Source organism: Megalops cyprinoides, chromosome 15, assembly GCF_013368585.1.
Source record: "Megalops cyprinoides isolate fMegCyp1 chromosome 15, fMegCyp1.pri, whole genome shotgun sequence".
Lineage (NCBI taxonomy): Eukaryota > Metazoa > Chordata > Actinopteri > Elopiformes > Megalopidae > Megalops > Megalops cyprinoides.
This window is the reverse complement of record NC_050597.1, coordinates 30461076-30480977: the sequence shown is the minus strand read 5'-3', so window position 1 is coordinate 30480977 and position 19902 is coordinate 30461076. Positions and strand designations below refer to the sequence as shown.

At 43.3% G+C, this 19902-nt stretch overlaps 2 protein-coding genes across 4 annotated transcripts; both read left to right on the top strand.

Annotated features, from left to right (window-relative positions):
- The first annotated feature begins 6694 nt into the window (after positions 1 to 6694).
- Positions 6695 to 9122, top strand: LOC118790407 (peroxiredoxin-like 2A). Its single transcript, XM_036547310.1, has 5 exons — positions 6695 to 6839; positions 7376 to 7467; positions 8170 to 8310; positions 8637 to 8801; positions 9030 to 9122. The coding sequence occupies exons 1-5, from the start codon at positions 6695 to 6697 to the stop codon at positions 9120 to 9122; spliced, it is 636 nt and encodes a 211-aa protein (XP_036403203.1).
- Positions 9123 to 9827: 705 nt separating this feature from the next.
- On the top strand, positions 9828 to 19786 carry LOC118790179 (peroxiredoxin-like 2A). 3 transcript variants are annotated; one of them, XM_036547045.1, is made up of 6 exons: positions 9828 to 9913; positions 16748 to 16924; positions 17198 to 17289; positions 17903 to 18043; positions 18174 to 18338; positions 18504 to 19786. In XM_036547045.1, the coding sequence occupies exons 2-6, from the start codon at positions 16780 to 16782 to the stop codon at positions 18597 to 18599; spliced, it is 639 nt and encodes a 212-aa protein (XP_036402938.1). In that variant the 5' UTR covers positions 9828 to 9913; positions 16748 to 16779; the 3' UTR covers positions 18600 to 19786. The 3 variants fall into 3 exon arrangements, with proteins under 3 accessions (XP_036402938.1, XP_036402937.1, XP_036402936.1); XM_036547043.1 differs by lacking the exon at positions 9828 to 9913 and adding an exon at positions 15652 to 15855; XM_036547044.1 differs by lacking the exons at positions 17903 to 18043; positions 18174 to 18338; positions 18504 to 19786 and adding an exon at positions 15303 to 15855 and having other exon boundaries at positions 17198 to 17274.
- The last annotated feature ends 116 nt before the right edge of the window (positions 19787 to 19902 follow it).

Sequence of the window (19902 nt, the reverse complement as noted above, 5' to 3'; positions counted from 1 at the left end):
GTTTGTATGTTTTGATATAGTTTTCACGGTGCTGTATGGTGATTCGCCGATATGGATTTAAGTTGAACGAACCTTTGCTGAGATGAACTTAAAGAAACCCGATGCTTCAATTGAGACTCTCTGGATCCAAGGGCTGCTACAAACTGTGTGCTGTATATGTTGTTCAGGGTAAGTGGTCAGCTATGGAAATGCAATATAACCCCCTGATACACCAAGTTTTCACATCTTGTCTGATATTTACTCTTCATATTATTAAATTGATACAAGGCCAGGTACAGTTCATAATCATTTTGAAAATTAATTTAGTGTGTCGGAAATAGGTCATTGCAAAAGTCAAGTAAGTGTGCTGCAACACTCATGCTTGAATCTATTTGATTTTTGACATGGTTAATTACAATCACTTAAAACACTTTTGTCCAGAATACAACAACTGGAGAGAGTATTCACCCCCACCCCCCATTTTTTTTTTTTTTACCACATTTTGTTGTGTTACAGCCTGAAACCTTATCAATTTATATTATTGGCATTTAGCAGGTGGGCTTATCCAGAGCGCCTTACATATTTTACATGTTATCCATTTATACAGCTGGATATTTACTGAAGCAATTCTCGGTTAAGTATCTTGCCCAAGGGTACAGCAGCAGTGCCCCAGTGGGAACTGAACCAGCAACTTTTGGGTTATGAGTGCTCCTTATCACTATGCTACACTGCCAACTTTAGATGGCTGTTTTTTTCTATACAACCTGCTCTTCAGTTTCAATGTGCTGAAAAATGGAGGCTGAAAAAATTACTCAAAACAAAACTTCTAAAAATCTTCATTGGAAGAGTATTCACCCCCTACCAATAACTGCCCTAAAGAGTTCTACATCAGCCAGTTTGTGAAGGAGAGCCTTCACCACCTCTCCCTTGAACATAAATGCTAATTGTAAATTGACAATTGTGTGTCAATCATTTAACTGTGTGTATATGTTGGCGATTTGTTTGGGGAACCAGCTTATTGGGTAACCTTGCCAAACCTTACTAACTGAAACCTGATTAAATACAGGTGTGGCTGGGGAGCAGGGGAAGGCTTGTTTTGTAGAGTCAGTGCTAGTTTCTTTGGCTTTTGTTTGTTGTATTTTAAAATAAATTATTGGTTTCTTTTAAGCTTTTGTTCTTTTTGGCTCATTTATGGGAGAAGTGTTCGCCAGCTTCTCTACACAGTTGCTGTCAGAATTCACAAACTTTGTTGGATGGTATCAATCTGTGTGTAACTGAAGTAGTTAACAGTTTAGATTGAACACACCTTTCTTCGTAATGTTAAATACACCTGTCTGTGTGAGGTCCCACCTTTGGGCAATCCATATAAGGAAATATGAAGTCAAAGGAGCTTTCCCAGCAACTCAGGGAAAGAGTTACGGAGAGACATAAGTCAGGAGAGGGATACAAAAAGATTTCCAAAGCTTTGTGTATCCCACTAAGCGCTGTGAAATCAATTATCAAGTAGAGGAAGGAACACAAAACTAACCTGAATCTTTGTTGATCAGGTTGTCCTCTAAAACTGAGCAGCTGAGGGTGTTGGTCAGAGCAGCAACCAAGAGGCCAAGGATAATACTGAAAGATATGAAATGTTTCCTGCATGAGACAACAATAGTAGGGTAGCAAGGAGGAAGCCATACTTCAAAAAATGGCATATAAAGTTGTGTTTGGAGTATGCACAATGGCATGTAGAAGCCTCTCAGACTATGTGGAAGAAAATTTTGTGGTCTGATGGAATAAAAATTGAGTTTGTGGCCTTAATGCTAAACATTATATCTGGCAAAAGATGAACACTTCTTATCACTCTGACAACATCATTACTATTTTGAAGTATCGCAGTGGAAGCATTATGTTGTGGCATTGCTTTTTATTGGCAGGGACTGTTAGCCTTGTCAGAATCGAAGACAAAATGAATGGAGAAAAAGATCCTTCAGCAAAACCTAGAACAGTCTACAAAAGACCTGAAACTGGGATGGAAATTGTCCTTTTCCAATAAAGTGTTGAGTATGTGTGTTTTGTTTATAGTAGGAAAAGATCCATGCAAATGCATTACATTTTGAGGTTGTAACACAGCTAAATGTGGTAAAACTGCAAGAGGGGTGAATATTCTCTGGCCACTGTACACCAATGAGCCAAAACATTATGACCACCTGCCTGATATGCTGTTGGTCCTCCATGTGCCACCAAAACATCGCCAAACCACTGAGGCACAGACTCTACAAGACCCCTGAAGATGAAGCTGGCACCAAAACATTAGCAGCAGTTCCTTCAAGTCCTGCAAGTTGCGAGGTGGAGCCGCCGTGGATCAGATTTGTCGGTCCAGCACATCCCACAGATGCTCAATCGGATTGAGATCTGGAGAATTTGGAGGCCAGGGCAACACCTTGAACACTTCATCATGTTCTTCAAACCATTCCCGAACAATGTGTGCAGTGTGGCAGGGCGCATTATCCTGCTGAAAGAGGCCACTGCCATCAGGGAATACCATTGCCATGAAGGGGTGTACCTGGTCTGCAACGATGTTTAGGTGGATGGCATGTGTCAAATTGACGTCCACTTGAATGGCCGGACCCAGGGTTTCCCAGCAGAACACTGCCCAGAGCATCACGCTCCCTCCACCGGCTTGTCGTCTTCCCACAGTGCATCCTGGTGCCATCAGTTCCCCAGGTAAATGCCGCACACGTACACGCCCATCCATGTGATCTAAAAGAAAACGGGACTCATTGGACCAGGTGACCTCCTTCTACTGCTCCAAGGTCCAGTTCCGACACTCACGTGCCCATTGTAGGTGCTTTCCATTGGTGGACAGGGGTCATCATGGGCACTCTGACAGGTCTATGCAGCCCCATACGCAGCAAGGTGTGATGCACTGTGTGTTGTGACACATTCCTCCTGTAGCCATCATTAAAATTTTCTGTGACTTGTGCCATAGTAGACCTTCTGTCAGTTTGGACCAGACGGGATAGCCTTCGTTGCCCTCGCACATTGATGAGCCTTGGGCGCCCAACACCCTGTCGCCGGTTTGTGGTTTGTCCCTCCTTGGACCACTGTCGGTAGCTACTCACCACTGCTGACCGGGAGCACCCCACAAGCCTTGCCGTTTCAGAGATGCTCTGACTCAGTTGTCTGGCCATAACAATTTGGCCCTTGTCAAAGTCACTCAGGTCTTTACTCCTGCCCATTTCTCCTGCATCCAACATGTTGACTACGAGGACTGATTGTTCCCTTACTATCTAATCTACCCAGACCTTGACATGTGCCCTTGTTTGGAGATGATCAACGTTATTTGGTTCACCTGCGAGTGGTCATAATGTTTTGGCTCATTGGTGTATGTACAGTATGTGTCAAAGACATTTTACAGACGTAGAGAGATGGCCACTAGGCGTCAGTATAGGCCATAATGGAATTATGGCATAATGTCATTCTGTGGTGGAAATAATTTTCGTTCCTTTGTAATGAAATCCTCAGAACGAGGGGCACCTGCTGCATGAATATATTCTGCAGAGTTAATATTTAAATGTTAAATAAGAGGTAAAAACACTCCATGAAAACAATAATCACAGTGAAACGGAGACAGAGAAATACACACAATGAGACATCAATGAACAGCTGATTCCAGCTGTTAGCTTTGTGGACATGGCTTGCTTGGCATATTCTGCAGACAGGTCCAGTTCGATTTGACCAGTTGCAGTAGACACAGGGAGAGAGAACCTGTCTGTACTTTGGACTGTGCCATGCTCTGAAACTTTTTTTCAGTTACTCCAAATACACACTCTGTCACAAGCTTAACATGTCATGGATTTAACAGAAAGAGAAGAGCTACAGTGTAAACTCACAGCAGGGATAGCTCCCTGTCTTTTTAGTTCAGTCAGGAAGCAGCTGTTTCCATGGGGCAATCATGCATAAACCAGGAGAATTATAACCACACTAATATGCTTAATACACTTGCTCACAATTCTGTTAATGTTTACAGTTCATAAAGCATAAATGTCGTGAATGGATAGGTAGCTGTGTATTTGGCACGCTAAGTTTGGAAAGTGCAGTTCTGTCCTGTGATGTTTTGCACAAGTCAGCTAGCGCTGGCGTAACAGCTGCTTTGTGTGAGGGATCTGTATCATGCCGAGACAATACCTTTTGCCGCTTTTGCTTTCTTCGAACACATGTTGCAAAGCAGCTCCCGGGCTCGTTTAATGTGTGACAACATACGCCGAACGTTTGTCCGTCATTACTATTTTCATCTAACCAAGTATATCGCCATTTATTTTTCATTTTCATTTTTCGCATTTTATTTTTCACCCACCCCCCCCCCCCCCCCCCCCCCCCCCCCCGCGCCAACTTTCACAAGTTTCGCTTCATGCTCCATCTGTTTGAATGCATGCTAGCCGTTAGTGCAGTAATCAACTGATACAGTCCCCGCAAATACTTCCTGGCACCGCCTCACAGAAAGTTGAAAACTAGTTGCCGATTGGATATGAACAGTGCTCTCGTGCCAGAACGTTGACATGGCTCTGCCAGTATGCCGCCTAAGCAGGCTACCATTGGTTGAAACTCATCCGAAAAAACTCTACGTCCGTGATTGTTTTTAGTAAAATTGCGTTCCGGTCGGGTAATATCAGAGCCCGCATACGCTAGTATTGCCTGATCTAAAATCTGTGTAAATCGGGGCCGGAGATATTTAACTCATGTGTTTACTCTATTCATGTAATGAGTGTGTATATTCTGTATATATAAATATTTACATACAGCAGTTGTATTTTATAACATATGCAGTTTTTAAAATTAAATTCTGAATTATATGCATAAGTTCAAAGATTTAAGTACCAATTAGAGATGTAAATTTCAAATATTTGCAGTAAAACTTGATGCATATTAAAATGTATATCCCTTGTATTTATGAGTTTACCTTCCAACATTATATTTTTCTGTAGGGCTGCTTTGACCCATTTTGGATCTGTTCTTTTAAACCCACTCTGTTCTTTGAAGCTCTTTGCCCTTTGTTTTATACTGAGGGGCAAGGTTGAAGACTAAGAGAGAGTAGAAACAAGAAAATGAAAAATGCTGATGGTGTCATCTTATTCTCTTTACACATGGCACACTCATGAATTGGCAACACGCTGCAGTCAGAATGTACTTTTGATGAAATGAAAAAAAAATGTGTAGCTGCGTTGCTTCAGAATACCGATCCACTCACTAAAAGGGAGCTCTGTTTTAAAGGGATGTTTGTGCCATATCTGGGTCTTCCCTGGCTCTGTACCAATGTTGGCTAAAGGAAGCATTGTAACTCAGTGCTTTGTTCTGAAATGTGGTGTCTGTGACTTACAGGAGCGAGTGCATGGAAGCCTGTGTAATATTTAGCATTAGCACTTTGGGGCTGGGTACTGTGTGTAAGCCTTGGCTGTGAAAATAGAGTCAAGGACTCTCCAGTATTTACAGGAGTGCTTATATGCCCAGAACACGGAGCTTGAATGCATGTATGATTCTGTCACATGTGATCTGCACTTCAGCCTGTAACCTTTTGCTTACAACCTCTCAATAACAATGTCCTACCACGATGCATTCCATAGAAGGAACGCCTGAAACGCGATTGGACTACAAGTTTTAATGAGCTTACAGGGCTGGTGAAAACAGATGAAAGATTAATAAGCATGTTAGAAGCTTGGAGTCTAAAACTGGTAAGTATGGGAAAACTTAAGAGGTCTGTTGTTTTTGCTTGATCAAGCTTTATATGAATTACTTAGTATAGCATTATAGTCAGTGTAACTGAAGACTTGGGTGGTTGCTGTCAAAATCTAGAGCAAGAGAAAGACAGCGAAGGGGCAAAATATTATAATGTAATTCTTAAAACCAGGTTATGGATTTTTAACGTAACAGCAAATTCTATGACAATTATATGACAATCAGGGTTTTGTATTCAGTAAATGTACAATCAAATATCATGCATGCTTATTGCACATGATGTTAAGTAGATTAAGTTCATTCTGTGTAATCATGGTTGTTGTGGTCAGCTTGTTAAGCTTGTTCTCCTTACTTGGAGTTGTGACCTGGTTGGTAATGCATGTCCAACCAAACAATTTCTCTGAGTTTTATCTGTTTTATCAGTTCTTAGTTCCCTTTCATAAAAGTTTTGCACTGATGGGCAGCAGTGTAGCATAAGGAGCAGGACTGTTAACTGAAAGTTTGCTGGTTTGATTCCCTGCTGGGACTTTGCTGTTGTACCTTTGGACAAGGAACTTAACCTAGAATTGCCTCAGTAAATATCCAGCTGTATAAATGGATACAGTTGTAAGCTATATAAGTTAGATAAGAGTGTCTGCTAAATGACAATAACGTTATATAATGATGGAAACAAGCCCTGGTATTTATGGTAGCATTTTCATTAATGTCAACACAGAGATGGGACACCAAGGTCACATGACATTAAAAGAAAACTTCAACAAATGTTCAGCAGGGCAGAATTGTTTGTAATTGCTGGGTAAGAGGTTTTTTAAAATGAAAACAAACACTCAATTTGGAAATGGGCGATTTGCCAGCTTGCCGCGTTAACTCTCAGCTGATCTCTGGTGTGCGAGCCAGCGCTTCTGTGGCTGGTGTATTTGGCGCAGGGACAGAGTCACAGCTGTTTAGATTATATGCTGCAGTGCTGGCCCACCGGCCTGGGACGGGAGTTCTCGCCAGCATGGGGACCCTGATGAAGGGGATCGAGGCGGTCGGCGCTTTTGTCGCAGGTGTTTTGTGTGCGTTCAGCGACCTGTTTCTGACCAAGCCGGAATGGGCAAGTCTGGAGTACCTGGAGGACGCTGACCTCAAAACAATTGGTCAAGGTGAGTGGTTTGCGGAACTCACTGTTGTGTTCCCACTAACACATGTACACAGTACACATAATAATATTATGGGGTCTCCCGAGTGGCTCAATGGATAAAAGGTTGAGCACCATGACCTGAGTTCGATCCCTGCTATGGCATTTTGCTGATGTCGAGTGGGAACTCATAGCAATGGGACAAGGTTGCTTGTTCCACCAGGGATTTAGGGGAGGGTAGGCTGGCATGAGGATGACCAAATTACTAAATTACTAAATTAAGTTAATGACTGACCCCTGCTGGTCAATCTGTTTCTCTGAGAAGAGCTTTAGCCTCACCCTCCTGGATGACAGGAGGGTGAGGCTAAAGAAAAAAAAAAAAAAAAAAATATTTTGCACCTTTATAAAAAATAAATTTGATCCAAACAGGTAAAATTTATTTTCAATAATATCTGAGCCAGCAGTCTGGATGAGAGGAAGCACAGTAGGAACTGCTGGCTCATAATGACGTTTACTTGTGCCTGAAACAGTTACTCCCTATTCTCTCCATCCCGCATGCAGAGGTGAGGACCTTCAAGGCTAAGGCTCTCTGGGAGTCCTCAGGGGCAGTCATCATGGCTGTCCGGCGGCCCGGATGATTTTTGTGCAGAGAGGTACTGTACAAGACATCGAGAGTACTGTATCAAAAAGTGGAGCCCTGTTTATCTGCGTGCCACCCTCAGATTAGTGTGGCATAATGATTAATGAGCAGAGTTCATAATCTCCTTGGTAAATATCCAGCATTATGGAGGTCATTCTGGGTATGAGTGCCTGCTAAGAAAACGTAGTGAGTTCCTGATTGAGTGGGGATATAGAACGTGAGGGTAAGTCTGAGGGTTTTGCGATGGTGGTGGAGCTCTGTGTTTGTGAATGCTGTGGGTGGGTGCTACTGTAGTGTGCTTTGTATTACATTGTGTGGAGGTTCATGTAGTATTTGCACCTCATGGGGTGGTTGAGGTAGTATAGAGCATGCAGATACTCCATTAAGGGATGCTGATTCTCTATAACAGGGTTCTGGCTCTCTATAACAGAGTGTTGGTGCTTGATAACAGGGTACAGGTTTTCTATGACAGGGTGCACTATAATAGGGCACTGGCTGTCGCTAAATGGGGGATGCTCTCTTTAACAGGGTGCTGGCTCTCTATCACTGGGTGTGGGCTCTCTATAATGCGGTGTTGGCTCCATAACAGTGGCTTATCTCTCCATAATGGGATGGTTGGCTCTATAACGGGGCGCTGGCTTTCTTTAAAAGGTACGTCGGCTCTCTGCTCTGTAATGGGGGGTTGGCTGTATAACCAGGTGCTGTGTCTCTGCAGGAAGCCTCTGAGCTGTCCTCTCTGAAGCCCCAGCTGGAGGAGCTCGGGGTCCCTCTGTATGCCGTGGTGAAGGAAAACATCGGCACAGAGATCCAGGACTTCAGACCACACTTCGCTGGGGCCATCTTCCTGGACGAGAAGGTGCGAGAGCTTTGGCTCTTCAATTCTTTTGCCAATGCTGTCCACTTAGTGCATACACTACACAACAACAAGCTGTTGTATAACGCACACACCAAACAGTAACCCATGTATGAAATATACCAGGTATACATTTATACACAATAGTATACACAATACTGGTTGAGGAAAGTTGCAGAAAGTTGAAGAAAGCATAGATGTTGAAGAAAGCATAGATGAGCATGTCATTCCTATTTACTAAATACTTTTTGAGTGCATGTCTCAAAGTACATGGCATGTCTGTGCATTGAAGCTGTGTTCATCCTGACAAAAGAGTCACTGTTTTCCAGAGACGTTTCTACGGTCCCCGTGAGAGAAAGATGGGGTTCCTGGGCTTTCTCCGTGTTGGAGTGTGGAAGAATGGCTTCAGAGCCTTCCGGAAGGGTTTCCTTGGCAACCTATACGGAGAGGGCTTTGTCCTTGGAGGAGTGTTTGTCATTGGAGCAGGCCAACAGGTAAAGGTGTCATGTTAACTGTCCAATCTACCTGTTTCAGTACATGTACCACTTGTTCTGTTGTGAAATCTTGCTGTCAGATACATCACTCAAAAAGCATCTCAAAGTACCTTTAAAGGGGATACAGGGAATGTTCTCTAAGGCTTGTTATGTAATACTCCAAAAGCATCATAGTAATGGAGTGGGTGTGTCAATGACCTGCATTAAAACCTTGCTCTTTGTTTCCAGGGCATACTTCTTGAACATCGGGAGAAAGAGTTTGGGGATAAGGTCAACATGCTTGCTATTCTGAAGACTGCCAGGAAAATTAAAATGAATTAAGTGGAGATATGCTTTTCCATTGTATACATTTTAGAGACACACGAGATACACTATTACTTACAAAATGCAGTATTTTAAAGGCATTATGTCATTCTGCTGTTGACTAAAGTGATTTCTCCTCAGGGGGTGAAAATATCAAGATGAACTGACAAGAGCCTATTTTATTATGTTTTTGGTCATTACTGCTTTCTTACAGATTTTAGGTTTTATATTGTTCAGAGTGCAGGACGTACAGTAGAGGTGTGATGTCTGTGTTTCGCAAAAGCATGCACAATACAGACTATGGAGACTTCTTAGTTTCCTGCTGCCCTGCGGACGTACTGGGGTGATTAATGACGTGTTTAATGACGACCTGTGTCCAAACTCCACGGAGAGAGCAGGTCCGATGCTCACACTCATATTCTGGGATGTCAGGACCGGGCAAGCAGGCAGCTTTTGGATCTAGAGGTATGCGAATGCAATGAACAATAAACTGACTTCTCATCGAACTGTTGTCTTCATTCATTTTTCCATTTAATTTGCTCCGTTGATTTGTAAACTTATTTTTACCGCGTATCTTTTCCAAACTAAATTATTAGTTACAATGTTTCATCGCAGCGCACTAGTTCGATTTGCTCAACTCGCTGACGTCAATCATTTGCACACGGTATCGGATGCGATTAGTTTTCCTATCTACGTGAATCAGTTGCTCTAAATCTAGTTGTAAGCCTGCGCTGAAGTGAAGTACGTGTTCGCTAAATTTGAAAAGATCGAGGTGCAGCTGTGTACCATTGTCACTCGGGTCACCTATCGTAAGTATGACAGGCGTTGTTTTTATTGCATTTTAATCGCGATACAGATTTTTTTTCAAAATAACGCCAGTGTTTATGAAACGGGTTGTCTCTGAAATAGGAATACGAGCTAGCTCTCTGTTATGTAACTTGGACTACTGCAACCTGCCGTTGTGATTCGATACTGTAAAACAGTAGTCTAGCTAGCTGTTTGTGATAGGTAGCTGGCTAGCAAGTTACCTTGTGACATTAGCGCGCTAGCTGTCAGACAAATGCCACGAGAACTGTGGTGGCTTTGCTTATTATTTTAGTTCATGGAACTGACAATTATATTTGTCCCATCTGCTTGCCATACATATTCCAGTCAAGTCGCAAATTTAACATTGGAAAGGACGTGAATTGCAGCGTGATTTAGTGTGGGCAAAATGAGACTGCGATTAGTAGTAACCCGGGGAAAGTCAGTTTTTTTCAGTTTAACACGGACGTTGTGGATGAAAAATATGTTTGTTTTTTTCACTGTTGTCATAACATGAGTTCAAATGAGCCATAAGCAGTAAAGATAAAGAGGCTAAAGATATGTGGCACACCCTTTCGTGCTGCGTCCACAGCGCAGAAACGGCCAAGCGTCTGTAGTTGAAGGTGTTTGTGCTCTAGACTAGACCCGCTATGTATGCTGTTAATACAGTACCTCTAACTGGTTCCAACTGATCAGATTTGATTTAATTGTTTCTTAAGTGCTAATCTGGATTTGCCATCTAGTCTTTCATTTCAAATTTATGTTCCTCTCCAGGTCCTTTGTGGAAGAAAAGTATAACTAGAGGGAGAGAGGGAGAAAATACAGATAAATGGCTGTTGTTTGGCTACGATTGTTTATTGTTAACTTTAACTTGTGTTTTTAGAGGGAGATTACGGCATTACGTTACACTACATTACATGAGTTGCTTAGCTGACAACCTTGTGGAAATTGGATATCCTTCATTTATACCGCTGGATATTTGCTGAAGCAGTTTTGGGTCACGTGCCTTTTTCCTGAGAACAACCGCAGTGCCCCACATGAAAACTGAATCACTGGACAACAAGCCCTGCTCTTGACTACTTCACCACCTTGCTTCAGGGAAAATCCTATGCCATCATTTTCCGTATAGACAACACGCGAAAAGTGGACCAGGCGGTTATATCAAGAAAGTCAAGCGCGTTTCGGCTTTCAGTTACGTTTTAAATTTACATTTACATTGCATTTAGTCGTTTGGCAGACGTCCTTACCCAGAGCGACTTACAGACATGCATACAGAGGCGATACTAAACCATGTGTCACAGTCCCATTGTAGTTGTTACATAACACACTACACTACACGTATTTGGGGACATGGTATGGATGTTCAAACTAAGGGGTTAGTTGAATCAAGATACGTGATTCATGCAGATGTGACTGCATAATTTCAAGAGTTTAATAAAATGCGCTGGGCGGGGAAAACATGCCAGGATAAACGGCGGTACCCCCAGGACCGAGGTAGCCACGACACTGTTGTTTTCACACCGTCGTTGCACCCAGAGCACAGGGCGAAAGAGAAAGAGAAGATGTAGGTGTGTTGTAGCCAATGATCAACTGATGTTGACGAGTGATTGTCTTAGAAATGAGGACTCTTTTGACCTGAGTCATTGGGACGGCTCTTTATTATGGCGAAATGGTGTGTGACGGAACAGTAGGAGTTTTGAATACCATGCGTGGGATAAAGCTCTAATCCGTATTTATTTCGAAACAATGACATCACAGTCAAAGCCGCAATTTACAGTTTAATCTGATCGTTTGGAGTTTCACTTCCACCTCGGGCATTGTATTTCTGAAGTCATCTTGGTTTCCCAGTGTGCCCATTCCCGTGCGTTTTGGGAAAGATGAAGGGCAAACCCATGCGTTAACAGAGTTACACCCCGCTATAAAACGGCCTGAACTTTCTGACAAACAAAGCCAAACATTAATGTTGTATATGGTCTTATAGCTGTTTGTTAGTGCTTTCATGTAATAGAGGCAAATAATTGTGCAAATGCATCTTAAAAAACTACGATAGTGTTTTGTAACGACGTTACAGCTTGTTAACATCTATTTTGGGGGTGTTTACTCAAACTTGCATAGCATTTGGTTCTTTTGTGAAAAACCAATAACTTAATAATTGTCTGATAATATATTTCGTTGACTATATCCACATCAAGTTTGGCCTGATTTTATCATGGAAATGCAGATGATCAGAGAAGAGGTGTCTGGCAACAGTTACAGCTAACTGGAGTTGTCAAAGATCATATTCGAAAACCTACTAAATTACTGAAATCAATGAATGAAGAACATTTTACACATTAACCCTTTTAGATTAATAACCAAACAACAATAATCTTTGTTACGTACGTCTTGTACCTTCAATCAAGGTTGATGTTGCATTAAATAACTGTGTGTTTAAACCAGCTTTTGACAGGATCCAGTTACAAAGTAATGAAGTGTGTTCAAGAAATGGCAGATACCCACCTCTCACTGTATGGGAGACTTACATAGTTTACAATTATCCGCTTATACAGCTGGATATTCACGGATGGAATTGCTGGTTAAGTACCTTGCCCAAGGGTACAACAGAAGTGCCCCAGCAGGGAAATGAACTGGCAACCTTGATTTTATAAGCCCTGCTCCTTACCACTGTGCTATACTGCAACCCCGGTGCCCCTTTTCCACCAAGGGAGTTCGAGGGCCGGTTCAGAGCTGGTGCCTAATCTTGAACCAGTTCTTTGTGTTTTGACAGCCAAACTGGCTCTCGACCAGAAAAACTGGTTTGAGAGCGGCACCAACACTTTGCTGGTCTAGAACCAAGAACCGCTTACGCCAGGGGCTGGGGGTGGGATTATTGTGACCAACAAGACCAACTAAAACCATTTTTAAAAAAGCCAGAGCTAGTGTAGTGTCTAGTCTGCTTAAACAGAAGAAGAAACAGAGTTATATTTTTCAAATGTTTTTCCGTGGAAAAGCAAACGGGTTCTTAGAAGCTGAACCAACTCCGAACTGGCACTAGCACCAGCCCAGAACTAGCACATAGTTTGCATTGGTGGAAAGGGGGTATATGTAAGCAGCATCAAGTGGCTCTATGAATTTTATTTTCTCATGTAGATGTTAACCATGGCTTGGCCTGGCCCAGAACACTAAGTGTTCAGATGTCACTAGTTCAGGCTATGGTTTTGATTTTACATTTCTGTGAGAAATTGCAAGCTGTTTTTACCTATTAGGGGAGGCCGAGGAGTCTCTGTATTCCTCTGACTCCTCTTGCTTAGCTAGGCAATCATGTCCTCCTCTTTGTGGCTGTCTGTTCATCCAGTCTGTTTATTGTGCTGTATAAGGACACATTATACCTTCTGAGGGCTCTTATTGGCTGCTTTCTTCTTTTTATTCAAATCACTTCCACCCTCTGGACATTCTGCTGAAAGTCTGAGTGTAGTCAGGGAAGACCACGGATCGTGGGTGTTATGTTTTGAGGCACACCACTGTAATGTAACAGCTATCATGTCAAGTTATAGGTCAATAATGTGTCCATATGAATGAAGGTGTAGAGAAGAGATGAGTGGTTGGGGGAGGGAACAGGATAAATTGAGGAATTATTTAACATTTACAATGATACTAGGAAATGAATAATAAATAAATTATGTAAAACAGCAAATGAGGGGATAATCTGGCAGGCGTCTCCCATGACTTGTTTGATGCCATTTTGCGGTTTGTGTCTGAACTTCTACTGTACCAGGATCAGTCAGGGCTGTGTGGGGTTGGCAAGCAGCCACATATGCAAGAAGTAAAACTGCTGATCTCGAGTCATGGTAGCCAAGTTTGTCTGGGTCAGAGGTACTGCCTCTGTGGGTTAGCATTCGATGACCTTCGCTGGGAAAGGTTTTTGTGTCCAGAGTTTAACATTTCACTAATAATTGTTTCCTAATGGTTACTGCTGCCGGTTTAGATCACATGGTTAGAGGATTAAAGTGCATCCAGGTACCTATGAAAATTAAGAGGACAGGTATAAACAACTGCTATTGAATGGCATACAATGAGGCAAATATTCTGCCTTGAATAATTAACACCTAACGGAACACACAGAAACAATTCATAGACAATAGAAAGACTTTCACTTTTCATGGTTTAGTAGTGAAATTTTTAAATCCAACCAAATGCTGTCATTCAGTTATTTTCTAATGATACCATCCAAGATGTTGTATAAACCGATGTTGTTGTCTAAACCACATAAAACAATTAATCGGATGTCTTTACAAACAACAGGAATTTCCAGGGTGTTTAGTTTCGGTAAAAGCCTGTAAATCCTTCCTAATCCGTGTATAAAGTAAGTAAGGTTGGGGTGAAACTGAACACTCGTTTGAAATACAAATGATTTTACACCAATTATGACTCATGGTTTGGGAGTGTGTCTCGGCTTTGCTTGCGTATGCGTGGGGCAAGAGGATTAAACGTATTTAACTGCTTAAGCGTTGAGCTGAGGTGTTTATTGAGGGTGGGACCCTCGGAAATAAGGCCCACTTTTACCAACGATGCACGTTACAGCCAATGGAGCTGCGTTTTCCTTCTGTGTTAATGTAGATATGCCACCGTTAAACTGTGCTGTGGGGGTAATACATGACACAATACCGAAAATCTGTTGACAGCTTGTGGAAAAAATGCCTTCTTTACATTGTCCAAACAAGCTGATGTTTAAAAAAAGGCTGAGATCCAAGGCACAGTAGAAGAAGCGAGCCATCAGGCATTGTTGCTATTTGGTTTTGCGCCAGTCTGTTTAATGCTGCTGGCCTCATTTAGACAACACAGAGGAACAGCACAATAACAGCTTTTATCAGGCGAGCCGGGTTACTCCCGCCCTGCTTCCCTCTATCTCTCTCTCTGGCTACTCTGTCTGCTTCTAACTGCGTGACCCATTTTTCATGTCATCTTCAAGGTCCCACAGCAGAGATAAAATTAAATGACACAGAAACTTTGCAGGCTTATTGTAGTGAGTTCAGGTAGGTGGATGCAGTTTTGTTGGCCATCCTGAATGCAAGCATCAACCCCTTGAACTTGATGCGGGAAGCTACAGGAAGCCAGTGGAGCGAGACACAGAGAGATGTAACGTGACCTCTCTTTGGTTGCTTGAAAACCACACGTGCAGCCGCATTCTGTATCAACTGCAGAGGCTTAATTGTGCATGCAGGTAGGCCAGTCAGGAGAGCATTGCAGTAGTCTAGTCTTGAGATGACAACAGCCTGGACAAGGAGCTGGGCAGCAAATGCAGCTTTACCATATTTGAGCATGCACGTCCAAGGCTAGTCAACTCATTTCAAGCAGATATTGTTGCGCCATGCTCAAAGCTGATGGTAAAGTTTTTTTTTTTTTTTCTTTTTTCAGAAACCACTCAAGGTTGCCTTTAACCTGAACCATAAATAAGGACAACTGACTCATTTGTCACAGACGCCAGTAATGGCTCCTGTATACTTGGTGTCTAATTGCTGTCTGCAGCTTGTCACTAGCAGACAAGTGGGGAGCCTCGCTCGAACCCTTGCATCAGCTCCAGCCCTCCGGCTACCTGTGTTGTTAAGCACAGGGGCGCCCATTCACCAGAACGCTGCTGACCCGCACAAAGTCACGCCAACAACAAAGGAGGGACTGCTGCTGGTCCAACAGACCCTCACCTGTACTCTCCCCCAGCCTGAAACGTCACACGGTCTCCAAGATGCTTGTGCAGTCGAGCAGAGTCCCCAGAAAGTGACCGATAAATGGCTTATGAAAGATTTCACATTTCAGCTCTTCGGAGGTGACCCTATTTTCAGGTCATGGGGGTTGCCAAGTCGAAGACAGTGGTTTGCCATGAACAAGTGGATTCTGGGAGCTTCTCCAGTGTGTAGCTGTGGGCATGTGGAAGTGGTGGCAAATAAGTGCCCTGTCCATGAACAGCAAGAAGGTATTATAGATGCAGGAGGCCCTCTGTGTGCATGGGGGGGTTGGCTCTCCAGATCCCTGTAGAAACAGGGATACTGTAGCGATAGCACAAGTTAACTTGTGGTGATTCTTGAATGGTGTTTTGCATGCACTCACTGGTTTGGGAGTGTTGTTAGCCTGGTCTGACACTGTTGCTTGTATAACTATAACTTCCTTTCTCTTGTCCTGGATGTTGCTCGGATAAGAGCATCTGCTAAATGCATGTAATGTAAGGATAATAAAGACTTCATGTGGAAAGGGGGTTTGTTGCTCAAACCAAACAACCACATTTTTAGTGTAAAGCCAATGTGATAGTTAAAACAGTGATTAAAATGTGTATTCATCTAATACAGTAAATATGTGTAATGTGGGAAAGCCATGTAAAAGAGCCTGGGCTGGTGGGAGGCTCTGTGAGTAGGGAATAGGGGGTGAAACCAGGAATGTGGACTACTGCCAGGTGAGAATCTGTGAAAATCAAGAGTCTTAAGTTTCTCCAAGATTTAGATTTCCTTCATCTAAGAGCATCTCAGCACTAGTGTTGTGGTAAGGAGCAGGGCTCATAATTGAACTGGTTCTGTTCCCTGCTGGGACACTGTTGTTGTACCCTTGGGCAAGGTACTTAACCCACAGTTTTCATCAGTAAATATTCAGCTGTATAGATGGATAAAACTGGAACTCACTTTGGATAAGAGCTTCTGCTAAATGAAAATAGTGTAATGTACGGTAATGGGAAGGCCTGAACTTTTTCATTGCATTCATTACATTCCCATTTACATTGTATATATGTTAACAGCCTTCAGGACAGTCAGTATTAGTAAGTCTGTACAGTCTACCTGTTAGCCTGCCTATATCAACAACTGTACCTTGCTCTACAGTGTCCTCTATCCTGGAGGGCGAGCTTCTGGCCATGGGAATGTGGTCTCTGGGTTTGGGTGCGGTTGGTGCGGCCATCGCCGGCATTTTCCTTGCCAACACTGACATGCTGCTTACCAAGCCGCAGCAGGCCAGGGTGGAGTACCTGGAGAATGCCGACCTGAAAACTCTCGGAGAGGGTGAGCGTCCTTCCAGCAGCTCTGAGCAAACACTTGGGGGGGGTCATGTGTAGGTAGATGGGTATGGTTATTGTAATGACACATATTTTTTGGATGGCCACAAATAATGCTAAATTATGCTAAAACCTTTCTGATTACATTATAACACCTAGTACAATTAAAATAGGCACACTCTACCCTAATGGGTGTATTATGTTTTGACGTATTAGTTGTGTAGTCTCTTTAGATGTTTAGTCTCTTTGTTTTTATTAAGTCATTTCTTTGGCCATGCAGATGAGAAGAGCTTCAAGGCTAAGTCTTTGTGGGAGTCCTCAGGGGCGGTGATCATGGCCGTCCGGCGGCCTGGATGATTTTTGTGCAGAGAGGTACTGTAGATTGTCCCTCCACTACACCCCGCAGTCCTGTCTGCTTCCCTTCCCTCTCTGAACTTTGTACCACAGCAGCTAACTGGTCAGTGCAAAGAGTCCAGCTGAGCCACACTGAATAGCTGTTACTGAGGGCTTTTGTTATGCGCATGAGTAAAGTAGAAACTGGCTTAAATTTGTTTGTCACAGCTGAAAAGCAGAAGTGTGCAGAAGGCATGTGCATTGTGTGAGAGGGTTGGTGTAAAATGTGTGGGGCTGCTGTAGCTTACATACTGAGGATGAGTGTTGAGTATGTGTTCATAATGGGGTGCTGGTCCTCTAACGAGGTGATAGAAGTCTGTAATTGGGTACTGGTTCTCTATGACAGTGTTCTGTAATGGGTTGGTTGACTCTCTTTTACAGGTGGGCTCTCTCTCTGTAACAGATTGCTCTATGACAGGGTACTGGCTCTATGTGTTACTGGCTGTCTTTAATGGAGAGGTTGGCTCTCTATAACAGGGTGCTAGCTCTTTTTAATGGGGGGGGTGTTGGTACTCTACAATGGAGGGTTGGCTCTCTGTAACAGAGTGCTCTGTAATGGGGGGGTTGGCTGTATAATGCCGTGTCTCTGCAGGAAGCCTCTGAGCTGTCCTCTCTGAAGCCCCAGCTGGAGGAGCTCGGGGTCCCTCTGTATGCCGTGGTGAAGGAGAACATCGGCACAGAGATCCAGGACTTCAGACCACACTTCGCTGGGGACATCTTCCTGGACGAGAAGGTGCGCCCGCATACATGTACATAACACAGAGGAGGACCGTCTCCACTGCAATAGGAACCACTTCAAACTGCTGTTGCACCATAGAGATCACCACCACCAGCTGACCTTGAATCTCTTGTCTCTCCTGCAGCAAGTCTTCTATGGTCCTCAGCAGAGGAAAATGGGGGGCTTGGGCTTTATCCGTCTTGGTGTGTGGCAGAACTTTATGCGAGCGTGGAAGGCGGGTTACCAGGGCAACATGAATGGGGAGGGTTTCATTCTGGGCGGGGTCTTTGTCATCGGAGCAGGGAAACAGGTACGTCAAGCCCCACCCAGTGACGTCGGCTCGGTTCATAATGAACATCCTTTTTTCAACTGATACCATTCTTTAATGTAATTGAAAGGCAGTTCCACTGAAACGGGTCTCGAAGTAAAGATTACATCATGAATAATGGATATGTTATTCCTTTTTTCTCTGCAGGGGATCCTGCTGGAGCACAGGGAGAAAGAGTTTGGGGATAAAGTGGACAACGCGTCTGTTCTTGAGGCAGTGAAGAAGATCCAGAAGGGGGAATAGGCTAGTTTTCTTTAGAAGCACATCAAGCAGGTTGAGCTGTTCACATTCATTGAATTCCACCCCATTGCAGTGCATAGATCCAGCTACATTCACTGACCTTTCTGAGTTGAGACCTGGGTTTTGTGTCTGAAGTAGGAACAAAATCTCATATTTAACCCTGTGAAATGTATTCAAGGCAAAACTGACAAACCCCTCTTCAGTTTTTTTGTAAGTTTTTTTTTGTACTCAATTTTCTTAGAGGAAATAGTACAGCCGCCGCCTGTCATGAATGCAGCTTCCTCCGTAATGCTTACTTCCTGTTGCCTCCTCGCTTTGAAAGCTTGGTTCATCTTGTAGAGGGAGAACCGTTACCTCGGTCAACAGACACTCATGCTGTGAATTTGAAGGGCTCCTCAGGTAGAACTTGTCTCCGCTGCGGTCCAGGAAAGCGGCGGAGCTTTGTAGTGTACTGTCATGGAAATGTCCCAGGGTATGACAACATCTGTCTTTCAGGTATGACGTAGCGTGCGCTCGCACGCTGGCGCGTGAGAGCATGGAACTTACACTGTGCTTACTCTCATGGCAACATATTGCCTATTAAGTCCCTCAGTTTGTATTTTTATCCATGTTGGCTTGAGCTACATTTGCAGGTACAGGTACTTAAGGATATTGATTTAATTGATCAGTGGCTACAGTTTAGAATTTACAACCAATCTGGGATACTGAATGGAAGCACACAGAACCAGACATTCTGCTATTGCTAATTAAGGCAGCTTCTATCATATGGTTTAGGGGTTAGGGATAGGGTTAGGGTTTAGGGTAGGACTGTTGGACAACCCCTACTACCCCTGTCTAATGAGACCACCTCTGCTCACATAGACATTTTACCCTCCAGCAGTCCAGTGATTGCAACTGAAGCAATATTCCTTTATGAACTTTTTGTGCTTTTGTGATGTGTTCCTTGCTGTTCGCTATTAGATACAGTGTTAAGTGTGGTTGAGTCACCCAGTCAGACTTCTTAGGCTCTGGCTGCCTTGCTGGCATCTTAGGGTTGTGCATGTTTAATGACGACCTGCGTCCAAACTCCAAGGAGAGAGCAGGTTCGATGCTCACATTCACAGCCTGGGATGCCAGGACCGGGCAAGCAGGCAGCTTTTGGGTCTGGAGGGATGCATATGCCATCAACAATAAACTGAGAACTCATCGAACATCACACACACTGAAGTGTTGTCTTTATTTGCATGATCATGGCAATTCTCTGTTTTTTGTCTAGATTGAATAGCAGGGAATACATATCTGAAGAACAAGAACAAAGTACTATAAA

Excerpts from the sequence above, each read along its gene's own strand:
- LOC118790179 (XM_036547044.1), top strand. The coding sequence starts at position 15,375 with ATGGCTCCTGTATACTTGGTGTCTAATTGCTGTCTGCAGCTTGTCACT. Across the intron at positions 15,856-16,747 it reads TGTCCATGAACAGCAAGAAG|TGTCCTCTATCCTGGAGGGC; the intron begins GTATTATAGATG and ends CTTGCTCTACAG. Across the intron at positions 16,925-17,197 it reads CCTGAAAACTCTCGGAGAGG|ATGAGAAGAGCTTCAAGGCT; the intron begins GTGAGCGTCCTT and ends TTGGCCATGCAG.